General features: G+C 35.9%; 1 protein-coding gene across 3 annotated transcripts in view; it reads left to right on the top strand.

Moving 5' to 3' along the window:
- Positions 1–12,437, top strand: part of LOC150108602 (tubulin polyglutamylase complex subunit 2) — a 70,763-nt gene extending 58,326 nt beyond the window's left edge. For 2 of the 3 annotated variants that reach the window (XM_090416050.1, XM_090416052.1), the window contains one exon: positions 12,171–12,437. In XM_090416050.1, coding sequence (XP_090272176.1) covers positions 12,171–12,227 — 57 coding nt within the window. In that variant the 3' untranslated portion in view covers positions 12,228–12,437. The remainder of the gene's footprint in view (positions 1–12,170) is intronic. The other variant, XM_090416051.1, reaches the window with a different exon arrangement.
- The last annotated feature ends 6,869 nt before the right edge of the window (positions 12,438–19,306 follow it).

A 19,306-nucleotide genomic window follows, 5' to 3' on the forward strand; every position in this document is an offset into this window, starting at 1 on the left:
CCCCCATCAAGAAGAAACCATGGCATCCAGATCTGGGCACAGTAGTCAAGATGGGATCTTATCAAGGCTCGATACAGAGGAACAATAACATGCTTGTCAAAGTATTCTTCAGTAACAGTGATTTGATGAGCTGATTTAGTTTAGCCACTTTTGCAATGTGTCACCTAAACTTCAACTCCCTATCCACCAACACTCCCAAATCCCTGGCCTCGTCAACCTCCTGGAGTACAACTCCACCAATGTGGTATACTGCTGCTAATCTTTTCATCCTATAATGCATAACCTCACACTTTGCCACATTAAATTGACATTCATTCTCCTTAGCCCAGTCCTCCAAACTATCCAAATCATCCTGCAAAATTTTGACATCCTGTGCATTCACTATTGCTCTACCCAACTTTGCATCATCAACAAACAAATGAACAGTTCCTCTCAGATCCTTTCCTATATCGTTAATGAAAAATTAAATAGTAGTGGTCCAAGAACAGAACTCTGCGGCACACCACTAGTCACAGGCTGTCTTTTGGACTCTACTCCTGAATAAACTGCTCTCTGATATCTCTCCATCAACCACCCTCCTATCCATCTCACCATCCATATATCCATCCCCATATGCTGCAGTTTACTGATTAGAATTCCATGTGGTATCCTGTTGTTGGATTCTGAATATATAGAGATTTAAGTAATTATTATTTGCTTCAGAATCCAACATGATCTTCCATCACATAGGCTAGACTTGTTAACATTATTTAATGTAAATAACTTGTTTTATAATTTAATATTCATATAACTACCTTTAATTTTATCTAATATTTAATTAATTAATCAAAGATATATGTATTAATAATGAAAAGACTGTATTAAATATTATTAAGTTATTTTATTTATTACTATATTAATATTATAAGAACTTGTATTTGATAATTTAACTGCGCATTAATTGAAATGTAAATATTCTCTATTTATTCCTATTTGTAGAAGTTTAACGTTATGCAATAGCTCAATTTTATTATGTTTTGTTTTGTTGTCATGGAGACGTATGTAAGTAAGCGAGCACGAGTTTGGAACACCACGTGAGGAGAATGTTGAAAATTATAGAAAAGAGTTTTAGTCAAAGAATTCACGAGAACAATTTAGGCGGGAAGAACGCATATATAAAGGAGGAACGCAGAAAATAAAGAGAGAGAGGAAACACAGAGAGAAAGGATTGGCATTGGGTTGGAATCGGAGCATTGGGCATTCAGGAATCAGAGTGCAATATTAAAGAGTCGGCAAGTCACTCAAGCAGCTAATTTAAGTCTACTAGTCGAGAAGCAGTTAGCTAATAAGTTGTAGAATAACAATTATAGCTACGAAAAACAGCTGAGAGACTATTAAATAGACTAACGATACTTGAGTTAAGATTTAATTTCAGCGCCGACCTTTCAAGGACATACGGAACCTTGAAGCAAAGTACGAAGTTTCTAGAGAATAGTAGAGGCTGTGAAGTTGAAGTTTACCGTTAGCTGTGTTTAGAATTATAGTGCCTAAAGAATTATTTGAATGCAGGAAGAATGAACAACTGTGCATATAAAACCTCAAGATAAGAAATTATTGTGTATTGCCTTAATTCATGAGTGATCAGTGGTACTTCATGCAAGAACGTTTGTTTATGTGTATAGTGACCGATGATTAATTCGTTTATTGCTTAGAAGATTTATTTAATGAGTGCCGTATACTGTTTAAGTGTTTACAGTTATAAAAAGTGTTTACGTATAAGTAGATGAAGAAAAAAAGATTATCGGTAAGATTATTCCAACCTTTAATATTTCTATACAGAGAAGTGTGTGAATTTCATCCTAGAATTTCCTTATACTAACAGTAACTATTGCGGAGAATTAGCTGAGGTGTAAATTTAAAAGTGTTTGTTTGTGAAGAGGTGTTACTGCGATTTTATTGTATTTTGGAACTTAAGGAACTGTGAGAAGACTGTACTAGAGATAACAGATTTACCATTGTCTGAGTTTGTATGATTGTACTTATCAGAGAAGCTAAAATGTTTGTGATATCTTAATTACTGATTTGAAGTTAAGTGTAAAATTTGTGATTTTAAAATTAAATGTTTGTTTTTGTTAATCAAAAGATGTATTTTGCCTGAATCTCTTTTACTGCACCATTCATAAAATATTCGAACCAAAGTGGATAAATTAAGTAAGTTAAATATTCTCGGCCAGTATATATAATAACAACATATAAAGGAAGGGTAGTTGAGAGTTGGTTTATCTTCAATTCTTTAACTAATTCAGATATAGAGTGGAGCAGTCTATAAATATAAATTTTCTCTATATTTGTATTAGAAATCAACTTACAACTTATCAATTAGTTAAGAACATCATAATAGTAATCATGTCGGATCCAAAGTATAGATTGAGAAGAAGTAGGATCCAACACTGTCAAAGGCCTTAGCCAGGTCCAGCAGTATCACTGTAAACCCATTACCCTTATCCAGTTCAGACGTCACTGTGTTATAAAATGTGCGCAAATTACTGAGGCATGATCTACCCTTCACAAAACCATACTGTCCCCAATACAGTATTCCATTTTCATCTATCCATTCCTGTATTTTTCTTTTGACTACTACTTTCTCCAAAACCTTGACAATGACTCCTGATATGCTAATCAGTCGGTAATTTGCAACAGCAGTCTTGGAACCTCCTTTATGCAGTGGAACTATTTTCTCCTCTTTCCACCCCCTCGGGACTAACCCAGACCCAAATTATATTATTGAGGTAAACAGAGTGAGACAAGGGAAACTGTTACTGTGGTTTGTCCTGTTATCCTAGTACAAACACAGTAAGAGTTAATAAAAATTTGCATCATTAAGCAAAAGTTGCCAAAAAAAGAAAATGTTGTGGTGAGTATATAAGGAGGAAGATGATTAGCTGGCTCACGAGCAATGCAAAAATCACTCAAGAAGGTTGACCAACATTATGAGGAAGACAAAATCAGATTATGAGAGCTGAGCAAGCCTAAAGAAATCCTAGAGGACTTTTGCAGCATAATAATAAAAGGAAGAATTATGGTTGGATAACTTTAATGAATGCTGATAGTATAGTGAAATAGAAGATTAATTGAATTACTGAGTGATTACTTTGAAAGCCAGTCATCCAGTGAGATAAAGTACTGGCTGATGAATGAGATTTAAATATCAACTTGTGTGTTATGGGAAAGTGCAAAAGAATTGGCAGTGCTCCTAACTAGGCCAGTTAGTTGAAGTCTCTGCACACTGGCAGAGCTACAAGGAAGTGGAAAGAGGACATGTTAGTTCTATTAATCAAAGAAGGCTTAAGCACAGAGATAGCAAAGTATAGACCAGTCAGTATTTCAGGGGTGCTCATAACCATTTTTTTTCAACCAGTTGAAAAAAATCATTAAGGACAGAACTCAGGAATGGGTAGATAAGATTGCGATGCATTATGGGAATGGGGGGGGGGGGCAGCCTGGTTTTGTTAAGGGTAGATCTGAATTTAGTAATTCATTCACTTTCAAAAAAAAAAAGAAAACGAGAGAGAGAGAATCAATTTGGATAAAGGAAATTACTACACCATGATACTACTAGACTTTGCAAAGTAATTTCTTTAGAATAGTGCATGGAATCTTTACATAAGATTACATTGGAGCAAATAGGTATGGATATGAAGCTGGTGACATGAGTAGAAAAGCAGCTGATTGATAGACATCAATGAATATTATATGGTGGGGTAGAATCCAGGAGAAGTCAGATGACCAGTGATGTGCCACAGGGTTCTGTACTTGGGCCATTGCTATTTAATTTTTTTCATTACTGATATAGGGAATAATTTTAAGGGGAATATCCCATTGTTTGCTGTTGCAAAACTGGAAATAGCTAATCAAGATATTTTGAGATCTTGCATGATGATTTAAATTAATGGTAGTATTTGGTAAAATATAATAGTTGCCATTTGAGTGTGAGAAAGTGTAAGGTTATTCACTTTACATGAAAAAAAAAAATTAAAAGCTGTGTGTTATATCAGTAGAACTGGACTGCAAGAATTGATGAAGCTGTGGTTTTTTTTTTTGGGGGGGGGGGGGTTAATGGGACAGCGAGTTGAAGTTTGGAGAACATGTCACAAAATAAAGAAAAATAATTCAGAGGATGGATCACTTTGATGTTAAAAAATACAATAACAATTAAGGATGAGAAAGTTATTCTTCTTTATAAGACTGATATGATCACTCATTTAGACTCTTTCATATCAGGCTTATTCACTTTTATCATGCACTCTAACTGTTTTACATGCAGTAGGAAAAAATGGGACATCTCAGCCAAAATCTCACATGTTCTCAAAAGGTATAGCATAAGCACCTCCTTTGAGGCACACTAAAAATTTGCTACCTTTATCTGCTCACCAAAAAGATCCTCTTTATCATTTAGATCATTCTGGTGTCTATAATATCCCTTGCTCTTACAAACTGACTTATTTTGGACAAACTGGAAGAGCAGCAAAAATCTATATGGAAGAATATAGAAACTATATCTATTATTTGCATTACAACCATTATGGAGTAGCAAGCCATGGATATAGATCACCAGATCCAATGGGGTGAGGGGAACCTGATAGCTCCTTACCTGTACAACTGGTAACACTGTATAAATTCCAACTGAACCTCCCTTTTATATAGAAGCAGGTATAAATGAGAGACTATTTTTAAAATCCACACAGTGCTACAACATTCTCTTGTCTTAACAAATTTAACTGCTTCATTTTACCAAAAATCTGAGAAACTATCCCATTGAGACTTCAGCAAAATTCCATCACCATCCTAACTAGCACACACTATGGGGTGGTGATGAAATTTTACTGAAGTCTCAATAGGATAGTTTCTCAGATTTTTGGTGAAATCTTTTTCAATCTGTGTTTGCTTCCTGTATAGTTCTTAGTATAGTTCTTTGTACTCATGAAGATGCTTTGCTAACTAAAGTGAAATATTACAATAAGGCTTAATAATGTAATTAACTAAATACATTTAGTTAATTATTATCTTTAGATGTGTGTATTTTACTACATTAACATCAACATGAGTTGAATGGAGTAGAGAATAAAGCACTCATCCTAACAAGAATAATTTTAAAGTATTACTTCAGTGCTAGATCAGGAAATGGTCAGTGTTAGAATCAGAAGAGCAGAAGTAATAATTAGATCATATAAACAAGGCAGAGAAATTCCAAGGGTTATTCCAGTTTGGCACAATTGTACTTCCATAGGATACAAAGCTGAGATTGACTGGAAGAAAGATAATCTGTGGAAAAGAAAACATAGACCTGGTTATGATCAGAACTTACCATGAGGATAGCCAACAAGAGCACTGTATTTGGAGGAAGAGAGTTAGTAAGAAAAGGAACTAGGTGAGAATGATGATGAGAATCTGGAATTCTGGTTTATTGGTGATCCGTTTGTGTTAAATCATTACTGACAACAAGAAGTTCATCTTCTCTTCCAGCTTGATCCATGAAAAAGAGAAACTAGTTTGAATTATGGGCACTGCAATCGCTGAAGAAGATTACCTGACTATCTCACTGTAAGGATAATTAGACTATACATGAGTGACTTCCAGAGATAGCCAAATAAGTCAATAAGTTATCAGATTAAGGAGAGGCAGCAAATGAAGGCAATAAACTGTGGCAAGAAAATATTGATCCAGAGTAGACTGTATTAAAGGAGATTCCAGCTCTCATAACCTTTGTCATGGAATATCAGAGCTGACAAATGCACATGTCCTGCCCTTCTTGTGAAAGGCACCATGAGTGGTGTATCGTGAAAAGATTGGGTGAAATAAAACTTACGAGGCAGGTTGGAGCAGTGTCAATGCATAAGAAGCTACAAAGAAGAATGTCAGAACTGCATGGGAAATGGTCAGGAATTTTTTGAAGGAATCAGTATTAGACTGCATACCCAATGTCACGAGGATAACCAAAAAATGTTATATTCAATTTAGAAATTATGGACTTTACAACCGTGTTATAAATAACTCTTTTAATTTCCCAACGTTTCAACCTTCATATTAAGGTCATCATCTGGAGTATATACAAATATACAAGGACAAGCTGAGTTACATTTCACACAGTAAGCTAAAGAAACAATGATTTGATCACCGGTTATTCCACTGGCATGACCTCTAGTGAAAAAAAAAATTACAAATAAATTGCAAATTAATTATTATTTAGAAACTACATCAAAGCGAAATTATATTTAAGATAACATGAGAAAAACATTCTTTCTTATAAATAGTTTTCTTACAGATAACAATGGTGTTCTATTTTTAACATTACAATTGTTATTTTAGATTTAGGATTCTGGATTATGTTCAGGACATGATCAGAAAGGCCAGCTTCACCATAGTTATTATATTTAATGTGTGGTTGATGTTCCTTTTGTCTGATAGGAATTGTGCGTCCTGTTTCCCCTATATATGGTATATTATAGGTGCAATAAATACGGTATACTCCAGGATAGGCCAGTGGAGGGAGTGGATCTTTGGATGAGTTGAGTAAGCTTTTTAATTTTGCAGGAGGTTTAAAGGTGGCTTTGAGGTTGTATTTCTGTAGTATTCTGTTTATTTTATCTGATGTCCCTTTAATGTAAGGAATGGTTATAGTTTTATTGTAGTCTGGTTTATCTTTGTTTTAGATAAACAAAACACACTTCCGTATCTAGAAACAGAAGCGTGTTCTGTTTTTCAATCTCAATTTGGAACTGTATACGTTTGTGTTGTTTGTTTAGGTGGCTAGTCGATTGATCAAACCACTAAGCTGAAGATTCATGTTTCTGGTTTGATCAATCGACTGGCAGTTTTAATATATTGTAGGGATAGCAATATCATTCCGAATTGCATCAAACTAAAGAGAAAATTTTCCTCAACAAAGGTGCAATGAATATACCACTGCATGGAGAAAGTGTTAATCAGAGAACAGATCCAGGCTATGAGAAAAAACTTGGCCGTTACTCAAAACTAGGTGCAAAATGCAAAATCTGAACTTTCAAGTTACTTGAGCACAGATATTTGGATTATCCTCAAAAAGATTATGGACAACACACCGAACTGTTGGAACGTCCCACTTAACTGACTGTTCCATTTTTGTTGGTTTGTTAATCTTATCTTTACCTCTTTAAATTCTGTTTTTATTCATTAGTTGTTGATTGATGCTCATCTAAATATAAAGAAATTTATATTATACTGTGCCACCCTATATTCAGATTAGTCTAAATAATATAGAGGAATCAATCATCAACTATACTTATATTATCACTTTATCTTCAGGCCAAAGTTATTATTAGCTTTTAAGGCTTCTGCAAAGGTCTGATTAATTTTATGAGTGGTGCAATGAAAGAAAATCAGGCAAACACCAAGTTTAATTCAACAAAAGAAAACATTTAATGTGGAATAGTACAACATATACATTCAAGTATAACTATCTGCAAAAGGTTATCAAATTGAACCATTACAAAAATTCATATTCAGATATTAATAACTTATTTAGGTTTGAGGATTATGGCTAATGTTGACACTTCTTAATTCTTAAAGCATCAGTACTTCTTTCACATAGTTCTCTCTATCCAATTAGATGAATTAAATCATAATTATATTAGCTCAGTTTAAAGTATTCAGAATAATTACAATCCATTAACTATCAAACATTCATTTTTCTGTTCTTTATGCTCAGTCAATCAAGTTGAGAATAGTTCTTAAAAGTTTAACCTTCCAAATGTTACAATAACTAATCTTATGACAGGCTACACTATATTCTTTCTCAGTCAGCTAACACTTAATAAATCAACATAACACTTATTATTTCGAGGGGAAAGTACTTCAGTACATCTAACATCCGACCATTAATTGACATAACATCACAGCTAAGGTCAAAATATATCTGACGGAGTTAACTGTTATTGCTTCACACAGGTTATAGAAAGGACAACTCTTACCGGATTAATGCTTCTACACATCGAATTTGCATAGGCACATTTGAAATTCTGGTTGACTTTTACTTTATGGCAACACACTTCAAAGAAATCTTCCACTATAATAACTGAATTATAGACACAGAAATACACAAGTCTTGATGCACTTGGTTTAAGTTATCTACTAATTCCTTATTTTCTTCTATGTATTAACTTTAGTTCTGCTTTATTCTTCCACTAACCATTTGGAATTTATCATAGTATCAGAACTCCCATAGAAGTAATTCAAAATGCCTATTAATTCTTTGTCCTTTCCTAGTCGATTTTTGGCATATATTAACTCCCCTTCTGCCACTCACTACCTATCTCTATGCTGTCTCTAGGGCTTCTCCTTACTTTCGTTTTCGAATTAACTCTGTTCTCCTCCTTCCGGCCAAAATCCGGTTCTGACCAGTTCAGCTCATAACAACTCGCTTCTCCCTTTGTATACAGTACTCCACGCTGCAATCACGCGCTACCTAAAAATAACTCCGTTTCCTTGACAGTGACCAATCAAATCTGATTAGCAGAATTCCTTAAATTTACTTTCACTTTCATTTAGAATAATAAAAAACATATATCACAGTTCATATAAGGTACATTTAAATTTATATACACACAGTTTCTTACAATAAATTTTACAGAATAAAGTAATTTAAATGAATGATATTTTTATACAGAGTATTTTTATTACTATTACATATGTTAAGATTATATTATTAAATAATAACAAACAAAACTCAAGGCAGCTATATGAATAACACATTATAAGCAAGAGACTAACAACAAATAATATTTACAAGTCTTGCCTATGACATGGAGGATTATGTTAAATATGAATGAAGTACTATAATTTAAAAAATACTTTCATTCACAATTTAACAGAACCATATCCTTCAAACTAAGAAAGAAAATCTCATATCCAAATTTCATAGACTGAAAGATTGACAAAATCAACAGACATATTCGAATTTCTCCACAGTGAATGTTAAAAACCAACCAGAAGCAAGAAACAACAGGAGCCACAATTGCCTGCAGGTAACAGTAACGTAGTTAACCTATCCAACCATGTCTTAAACAAAGATGAACTCTTGCTACTCAGCAAAGGTCTAAATTTTGCTGTAGCACCCAGATTGATGAAACTGCATTTTATTTGTAATATTGAAAGAGACTTAAGATTCATCCCAAATAACATAGCAGACAAAGTACGTTTAGAAACTGCCAACATTTTAAATATAAATCATGAAAAAACAAGCAACTTAACGAAACATGAATTAACAGCAGTGAAATCATTAAAATTAAATCCGAATATCGTAATATCTAGAGCCAATAAAGGAGTGCTATTGTTATTCTAAACCGGACCACTTATTTAGAAAAAAGGAATCTGCTACTCTCAGACAATATTACATACCAACTTGTTAACTACGACCCAACCAATGGAATAAAAATAAAAAAAGAAAACAGAGAAACTACTTAAATCAAAAATCTACTTCCGCACTACGCTCGTTCCCCGAGAATTTACGGTCTACCAAAGATATACAAACAAAACACACCACTCTCCAGCCGATAGTCGAAGGTATAGATAGCCCGAATTATCACCTAGCCAAGAAATTAGCAGCAACTTATTATTCAGTTTTGATGTCTCTTCTCCCTTTATGAATGTCCTAATCAATGACACAATCCTTATTTTACAAAACAAATTTCCCTCCATTTATCATGCTGCTCTTTGCACATGTATTACGTTGTGGTTATTTTTTATGGCAAAACGCTTTCTACCTACAAAAAGATGGCACAGCCATGGGCTCGCCATTATCCTTCCCCCCCCCCCCCCCCCCCACTGCTAACTTTATATGGAACATTTTGAGCAACATACTCTAGATTCCTCTCCTTTAAAATCCAAAGTCTGGCTTAGATACATTGACAATGTTTTTGCAATCTGGCCCCATTGCTGCCAGACACTAGACACTTTCTTTAGCCGTCTAAACAAACAACACAAATGCATACAGTTCACAATTGAAACTGAAAAACAGAACACACTTCCAGATGTGTGTTTCTAGATGCACTTGTCACAAATCTTCCTTCTGGCAGTTTCCTTCACTGGAGACTGACCCCTAGTGAAAAAAAATATTACAGATAAATTACAAATTATTTAGAAACTACATCAAAGTGAAATTCTATTTAAGATAATACGAGAAAAACAGTCTTTCTCTTTTTTGCCTGTTTCCCCTATATATGGTATATTACAGGTGCAATAAATACAGTATACACCAGGGTGGGCCAACGGAGAGAGTGGTTCTTTAAATGAGTTCAGTAAGCTTTTTAATTTTGCAGAAGGTTTAAAGGGCTTTGAAGTTCTATTTCTGTAGTATTCTGTTTATTTTATCTGATGACCCTTTAATGTAAGGAAAGGTTATAGTTTTATTGTAGTCTGGTTTATCTTTGTTTTTTATTGAGGTCTAGTAGAGAATTTTGTTAATAGTGTTTTGACTATAACCATTTTTTACAAAAGTATTGCTGATAACTTTAAATTTGTCTTTCAGTGCATGATCATTGGAGCAGATCTTCAAAGCCCTGTATTTTAGAGTATTAATGACCCCTAGTTTGTGTTGAGTGGTGGTAGGCGTTTATGTGTATATATTGGCCAGTATGTGTCAGTCTCCAGTGAAGGAAACAGCCAGAAGGAAGATTTGTGACAAGTGCATCTAGAAACACACATCTGGAAGTGTGTTCTGTTTTTCAGTTTCAATTGTGAACTGTATGCGTTTGTGTTGTTTGTTTAGACAGCTAAAGAAAGTGTCTAGTGTCTGGCAGCAATGGGGCCAGATTGCAAAAACATTGTCAATGTATCTAAGCCAGACTTTGGATTTTAAAAGCATGGTTGTAAAGTCCTCAAATGAATGCTGATCACCGTGCAACACTAAAAGAAAAAAAAATGTATGTTTCTGCTCAAGATATTCCTCCTCGCCTGTACAACTGGAACACTATAAATTCCAACTCTCTCCAGTGGGATAACCCTCGCCCCTCCTCCTAAGAATGTTCATGCTAATTAGTTAATCAAATTAATTAAATTAATTATCCCTCCACCCTCTCTCTCACTCACTGATTCATTCCATGAATAATTGAATATCACTTTGATATTCAATTATTCAGGGAAATAACACAAATTGCTTGTGTTAAAGAATAATATTATTATTATTATTACATCACACCTCCAGGGAGTCCAAAGACTCATCGAGGGAGGGCATCTACTCTACATCTCACTTCTCCACCAACCTTCATCATCTACCACCAACCCCAACTACCACCACTAGTACTTTCACAGACAATCACAAACGTCCATGCCCAAGGTGGGATTCGAATCTGCAGCATTTTGGCTGGAGAGTGGATACGCTAACCACTTGGCCAACCAGGCTGGCAATTTTATTGGTTAAGCAAAAAACAATAGCAAACAAATATCTATAATCAATATGAAATACATTTTTAGAATTTAATACATAAACTGTTATTGTGTTTGTTATTACCTTAATTTATAAGTTTTCAGTACTGTGCTAATTTTATTGGTTAAATAAAAAACACCAGCAAACAAATATCCATTATGAAAAATTAACAAGTTTTCAGGATTTCATTTTGGATGTCAATTTTCGAACTGTGCTTCAATTAGGATTTCAAAGCTGCTTAATACTGTTGCTCTCAGCATCTTATTTCTACCTTATATCTCTTCTGTAGGTATTGACAATCTGCTCAACTGACTACCATAATTTTTTTCCTTCTATTTCGTTTCATCTACCTTTGTTCTTTGGAACATTCTTCCCAAAAAACTCCAACCTTCAACTAGTAAAAAAAATATATCAGCATATTCCTTCTTTCTTGTTCTCTTGCCTGCACATGGCACTGATGTACAGCCTTTTGTGCTTAGGTCCGATGTTTAAAAAAAAAAAAAAAAAAAGTTCTCATCTGGTCACTGAGGTTAAGCAAACCTACTTGGGAAATGTCCACTTTGGAAATACTGGTTGCTGCCAAGCAGGTTTGTTACTTGTTGCTTCTTACCCTTACATTTTACATTATCCATGAGAATGATACCATTGATTTTGTATGGTTAGAATTTACTTGTCATTTATAAGAATGTATTTAGTTCGATTGAATGGATTAGCATTTTTTTTCTTTTTTCAGCAACTATTGAAGATGTTTGTTCCAGAAAAAGTATGTGGCCATCACAATGAGAAATAATAGCACTTCATATGGGATTTTGGATCTTTTTTTTTTTTTTTTATGATTTCTTTCTCTCTCTCTCTCTCTTTTATATATATATATATATATATATATATATATGGTAAAAGTATTTATAAAAATAATTTATTGTTAATTATTCAGGGAAATAGCATAAATTGCTTGTGTTTAAGCAATTTATAAATGTGCATAAACATATAAATGCATAAACTGTTATTGTGTTTGTTATTACCTTAGTTTTTAAGTTTCTAGTACTGTACTAATTTTATTGGTTAAGCAAAAAACAACAGCAAACAAATATCTATAATCAATATGAAAAACATTTTTAGGATTTAATTTAGGATGTCCATTTTAGAACTGTGCTTCAATTAGGATTTCAAAGCTGCTTGATGCTATAGCTCTCAGCATTCATTTATTTTATTCTAGGGATACAGATGCCATCAGTTTTTACCAAAGACAGAAAACAATACAATTTATACACTTCATTATAGCTGAATAGCACACACAGTGGACAAAATATTAGAGATACCTACCTAATAGCATGCATGTTGGTCCTCCTCTAGCCTGTACTCTTAGAGGTATTGATTCTGGTAGAGTCAGTTACCTCTGGAGGGGGTGCCAGAGGTAATTGTAGCCATGTCTGTTACAGCATTGTCCACAACTGCGCCTAGATATCAATCCGAGATATATGGATCTGATGTCTTGCTCTACGGCATCCCAGATTCAATCGAATTTTAATCCAGGGATCTTTGGGCCACTTGATGGTTCCAAATTTGGATGTGTGTGTTCCTCAAACCATGCTGGAGTGCTTGTGGCCCAGTGGGATAGCTCATTGTTCCTGCTGAAACATACCATTGTCTGCAGGATGCATGAAGTCCATGAAAGTGTGTAGGTCAGCCAGCACATTCTGGTAGCTCACAGCATTTAAGGACCTCTCTAGATACACTAAGGGGATCTAATGTATCACACAAGAAGACTTCACAAACCATCACAGAGCCACCACCTCTTTGAACAGAGCTGACCTGGCCATAGCCTCATGCTGTTGATGCTACATCCACACAAAACAAAACCTCCTGTCAGCTTGGTACAACTGATAATGGGATTAATCAGACCACATGACTCTGGTCCACTCTGCAGAGGTCTGGTTTTGATGGTTCCGACACCAGGCAAGGTGCGTTGCCTGATAATGAGCTGTCAACAGTGGTACATGATTAGAGTATTGGCTCCTGTAGTCAATGGTGTGCAGGGTATTCCATACCTGTACCCATACGAGTTGCAAAAAAGTATCTCACCTTATTATTAAATTACTCTGAATTTAGATAAAGATCCCACTAATCCCATAAACTAAGTTTATTATAGTCTAACCAAGTGGGAGAAAACTTCCAACATCTTTCTCTAAATCCAGAGTAATTTAATAATAAGGTGAGACACCTTTTGACAACTTGTATAGGTAAATATGGCTTCTCAATTGCTTCCACCTTGATATCACCCACCTATGAGTCTGGCTCCCACTGACAAGACCTCAGTTAATGTCGAAACCGGTCTGGGTAGTGGCCCTTCCCTTAATGCATAGCATTATACATGTCCGCAAGGAGATGTGCTTTGCATTATGGGAGATACTAAGACAGGGAGTGATGAGAGCTTGGCCCACTTTACCACGAGTTGCTTCAGTCCTGAGGCAACTCGTAAAGTGGACGAGTTGCCTCAGTCCTGAAGATACTTCAGGTGCAAACTTTGTTTGCTTACACTTGGATAAAGGATTAAACTAATTTGTTTAAGTTAAGGGATATTACATCCCATATCGTTTCTTAGCCAAATAAGAAACTCCAAGCGTTTCATGCCGAATATAGTAGAAACTATATAAAGTTCGGCAATTCCAAGCGTAAGCAAATACCTGGATACTGCAGCAACTGACCCTTAAGGTAGTGCAAGTTGAGGCAACTCATGTCAAAGGTGGAGCAAGCTCTGATCACTATTCTTGATATTTACCCATAATGTGAACTTAGCTCCTAGGAGCTGTATTACTGTTCAACATTATGAGAGAAGGTCACTACCCAGACCGGTTTCAGCCTTTATTGAGGTCTCATCAGTGAGTAGGTAGACCTAGTTAATATCAAGTTTGTAGGGAACAGAACTTACAACCCTTCTATGAGTATTGCCAAGAGGTGTCCTAATAAATTATTACATATATGAAGAGCCAAAGGCTTCAATTCAGCGACATATGACTTGTTTAAGTTAAGGGATATTACATCCCATATCGTTTCTTAGCCGAATAAGAAATTTCATGCCAAATATAGTAGAAACTATATAAAGTTCAGCAATTCCAAGTGTAAGTAATTACCTGGATACTGCAGCAACTGACCCTTAGGGTAGTGCAAGCAGAGGCAACTCATGTCAAAGGTGGAGCAAGCTCCGATTACTATTCTCGATATTTACCCATAACTTAAACCCTTAACTTAAACAAGTCATATGTCGCCGAATTGAAGCCTTTGGTTCTTCATATATCTAATAATTTATTAGGACACCTCTCGACAATACTCATAGAAGGGTTGTAAGTTCTGTTCGCTACAAACTTGATATTAACTAGGTCTACCTACTCACTGATGACCAGAACACTGAGCTATGCCACACGCTAAATTTAATTCGCACGGCTGTTGTTACAGTGGTTACAGAGATAAATTTCTAGTGAAATGAAAAATGCTACACTAGTTAATGCTATGTCCTGTCAAGTATCATCTCCATCCAGGAGGTTGACTGACTATTATGGATCTTTGCCTGAGATCCATAAAATGGTGAGACTAATCTCTTACATTTCGCAGTTATTATATTATGTCTATAGATGTGTTCACGGGGTCGTTTGCCTATTTTGAGACATGAAAAGGCATAGTTAATGGGAGAAAAAACCCTCGACTTCTGTATGAGACTGGATAACTCTCATACAGAGTGAGTTTGATAGGCGAAAGGATTTATATAAGATAGATGGTTTGCATCTGAATGGATTTGGTGTGCGGAGACTGGAAAAAGTGTTGTTGAATGAAGTGAAAATGGATGTGCAGAATCTGAGAAACTAGAGTTATTAAGGAGGGGGGGGGAATGGATATGCAGACTTTAAGGAGGCAATTGAGTTTATGAATGTATAATATGCCCAAGCAAGTACAAAAGGCAACAAATCAGAATGGGATAGTATAAGGCATCAGGATAGGAGTGGAACTAATGGGCTTCTGCATTTCATGTATACTAATGTCAAGAGTATTAGGAACAGGAAGGAAGAATTTTTGGCCTTGGTTGGCTCTTCCAGGCCACAGGTTATTGGCAATAGTGAAACATGGCTGACAGAAGATGATATAGCTAGTGGGAGAGAATGTGAGGGGTATAGCATGTTCAGAAGTGACAGAGAGAATGAAATGGGGGGAAAGTGATATTGATGATTGCTGATGAACTGCAGCCAAAGAGAATAGAAGTAGAACTGCAGGATAGAGAAAAGAGCACATTTGAGGCTATTTGGTGTGAGATTGTGACTAGCAGAACAAAATTGGGTGCTGCTATACACCAGGTGATGGAATAGATGGTGAGGATAGTATGCAATAGCAAATAGAAGCAATGAGTGGAAGGAAGGTAATTATTATGGGTGATTTCAATTATGGTAACATTGATTGGAAGGAGGAGAGGACACGTGTGAGTAAGGAGTTGGATTTTATGCAATTATTAAGGGATAACTATCTGTGATGGCATGTAATGGAAAATATTAGGGGTCAGAGAGTGCTTGACCTGAGAATTTCGCTGTAATGAATATGACCATGCTGCCACCAATTGGTGAGAGTGATCATAGGGTCTTGACCGGGGAGGTGGCTAAATGTGTGTAATTTTCAATTAAGACAGTACATGTGGAATTACTGGGCTGGTAAGTATGACAACCTTAGGAGATTGCGTGGTTCAGTGCCATGGCATGTAAAACTGCAAGGGTTGGATAGTGCATGGGAGGTGGTTAAGGACTGTTTGCAGGAGGCAATGGCTGACTGTATATACCTAGAGTCCGAATAGTAAATCAAGTAGGGGTTAAATGGATGAATAACACTATTAAGCTTGAGCTGCAAAAAAGAAACAACTCTGGAGGGAATTTAAGGAGAAAGGTGACGTGCAGGGAAATGAACGGTATAAAGCACAGGCCAGAAGGGTAACGAGTGTGGTAAGAAAAGCAAAGGCAGATTATGAAAGAAAATTAGCCATGCAGGCTAAAGAGAATCCCAAACAGTTTTTTCGATATGTTGCAAGTAAAAGAAAAAATGTATATGGCAGATTGATTTTAATGAATGCTGATGGTCAGGAGGTAACCGAATCAGTTGATATAGTGGAATTACTGAGTAAGCACTTTGCAAGAGTATGTTATCCAGGTGGTGATATTGCAGGAATGAAGAAAGCAACAGCTTATATGGAAATTGTGGTGAATGAAGTAGAGGTGAATAGTCTATTACAAAACCTCAATGTGAATACATCTGTGGGATTGGATGGTGTACCAGCTTGTGTCGTATGTGAAGTGGATAAAGAATTGTCAGTGCCTTTGACCATTTTGCTTAATTCGAGTCTCGGATCTGGGCTAGTCCCGAGTAGATGGAAAGAGGGGGAAATAGTTCCACTGCATAAAGGAGGTTCCAAGACTGCTGTTTTAAATTACCGATCGATCAGCATATCAGGAGTCATCAAGGTCTTGGAGAAAGTAGTCAATAGGAAAATACAGGAATGGATAGATGAAAATGGAATACTGTATTGGGGACAGCATGGTTTTGTGAAGGGTAGCTCATGCCTCAGTAATGCTCACGTTTTATAACACAGTGACAGCTAAACTGGATAAGGGTAATGGATTGACAGTGATTCTGCTGGACCTTGCTAAGGCCTTTGACAGGATACCACATGGAATTCTAATCAGTAAATTGCAGCATATTGGGATGTATAAGTCCAAAAGGCAGCCTGTTACTAATGGTGTGCTGTGGAGTTCTGGTCTTGAACCACTACTTTGTGCATTAACGATATAGTAAAGGATCTGAGCAGAACTATTCATTTGCTGATGCAAAGTTGGGTAGAGCAATAGTGAATGCACAGGATGTCAAAATTTTTCAGGATGATTTGGATAGTTTGGAGGACTGGACTAAGGAAAATGGATGTCAATTTAATGTGACAAAATGTAAGGTTATGCATTTTGGGGTGAAAACATTAGCAGCAGTATACCACATTGGTGGAGCTGTACTCCAGGAGGTTGACGAGGCCAGGGATTTGGGAGTGTTGGTGGATAGGGAGTTGAAGTTTAGGGCACACGTTGCAAAAGTGGCTAAATCAACTCGTCAAATCACCCGGTTACTGAAGAATACTTTGCCGAGCAGAGACAAGCAAGTTATTGCTCCTCTGTATTGAGCCTTGATAAGACCCCATCTAGAGTATTGTGCCCAGATCTGGGTGCCAGGGTTTCTTCTTGATGGGGAGGAGGTGGAGAAGATCCAGAGACAAGTGACCAAGATGACAGCAGGTCTAAGGTATGAACCTTATGAGAACAGGTTGAAGATTTGTGGGTTGCAGAAATTGGTTGATAGGCAGAAAAGGGGTGATATGATTGAGACTCAAATTACTTAAGGGGTTCTATAAGATTAATCCAGAAGATATTTTTGAGAACAGGACTGGTGGTGAGAGGACTAGTGGCCATCCATGGAAATGGTATGAGTGTGGTTAGCAAGGGTACTAGTTTTTTACTTGGAGAGTGGTGAATGAGTGGAATGAGCTGCCAGAGTCTGCTGCAGGTGCTATGACTCAATGATTCGAGGCAAAGTAGGATAGATGCTGTGTGAATGTTGAATAGTTGTTCTTGACATGATGTTAGGGCCTTCCTCGATGAGCCTAAGAACTCCTTGAAGTTGCCCGTAATAATAATAGTAATAAAGATATGCAAAAATTCACATGGAGAAAAAAAAAATGTTTGAAAGTGATGTTTTCATGTTTAAAGATAAAGATAAAAGAGATTTGAAATAGTTCTACCACAGATGCGAAACCCCTCGACTCTTCTACACATGGCAGAAGGAGAATCCATTCTGATAATAAGGTAATGAATCCATCTTGTGAGATCAGTTTGTTTATTATTACACGTCGAAAAATTAGCTTTTCTTTTATGAACATTCTAGTTTTTAAAATGATAAATATTTCGCTTATAACAGTTGGAAAATTTTACATATAAAGCAAGTGATTTCACATGTTGGTGAGGAATATCTACATCGCCTTATTCCTTTCTCCCCCTTCAACATGAATTGACTCTTCTTGGCACTGTGGTTCTCTCAACTGTGGGAAGACTACTCAGTTTTAAGCAGCATAAAAATTGATATCATCCATTTGAAATTTTTTCTAGTTTTAAAAGGAATGAATGTCTAGCAGGTTTCAAGGATGAAATGAAGTCTCGCTATATAAGTATTCCAGAAAAACAAAACACTAAAAATTACAAGCAAATCTTGGACTCTCTGTGGCAAACTGAAGAAAATCTTGATGATTTCAGCCATGGAGGAAGAAATTATTCTAAGTTGTTTGCAAAGATAGGAAAAATCTGAACTTTAAAACTCAGAAAAAAGTTTAAGAGGCAGGACCATAAGGTGCCTTTTTTTGCGATTTTTTTAAAAAAGCGCCCCTTTCTCAAGTAAATTTTTAAAATGTACTATATCATTAATTTCTTCTAATAAAAATTAACCGAGCGCATCCATAGCAAAATTGGAAGAATGAAACATTACGCCGTTCGATTAAACCTGTGTTGGATTTCCGCCTTGATGAGAGGAATCGCTTATGCACCTCCTTCAAATTGAAGGTGTATGTATAAGCGATTTTTTCCGGAGGTACCAGGTTTTTTTCTTCCAGAAAGATAATTCATCTCCATATTAGGCAAGTTGGCCAGCATACACGCGCAGTTTACAGAAAAAATATGTATTTAATGCAACGGATTTACTCGGCAATGTGACATATTTAAAGAAATTGAATGAGTAGAGGTCAAGAGGTACCAAAAATTAGAAAAATACTATTTATTGAGTACTCAACTAGTTTCCTGTTCATAGAAG

Source organism: Typopeltis vanoorti, chromosome 3, assembly GCF_054136105.1.
Source record: "Typopeltis vanoorti isolate ZY-2024b chromosome 3, IOZ_Tvanoo_1.0, whole genome shotgun sequence".
Taxonomy (NCBI): domain Eukaryota; kingdom Metazoa; phylum Arthropoda; class Arachnida; order Uropygi; family Thelyphonidae; genus Typopeltis; species Typopeltis vanoorti.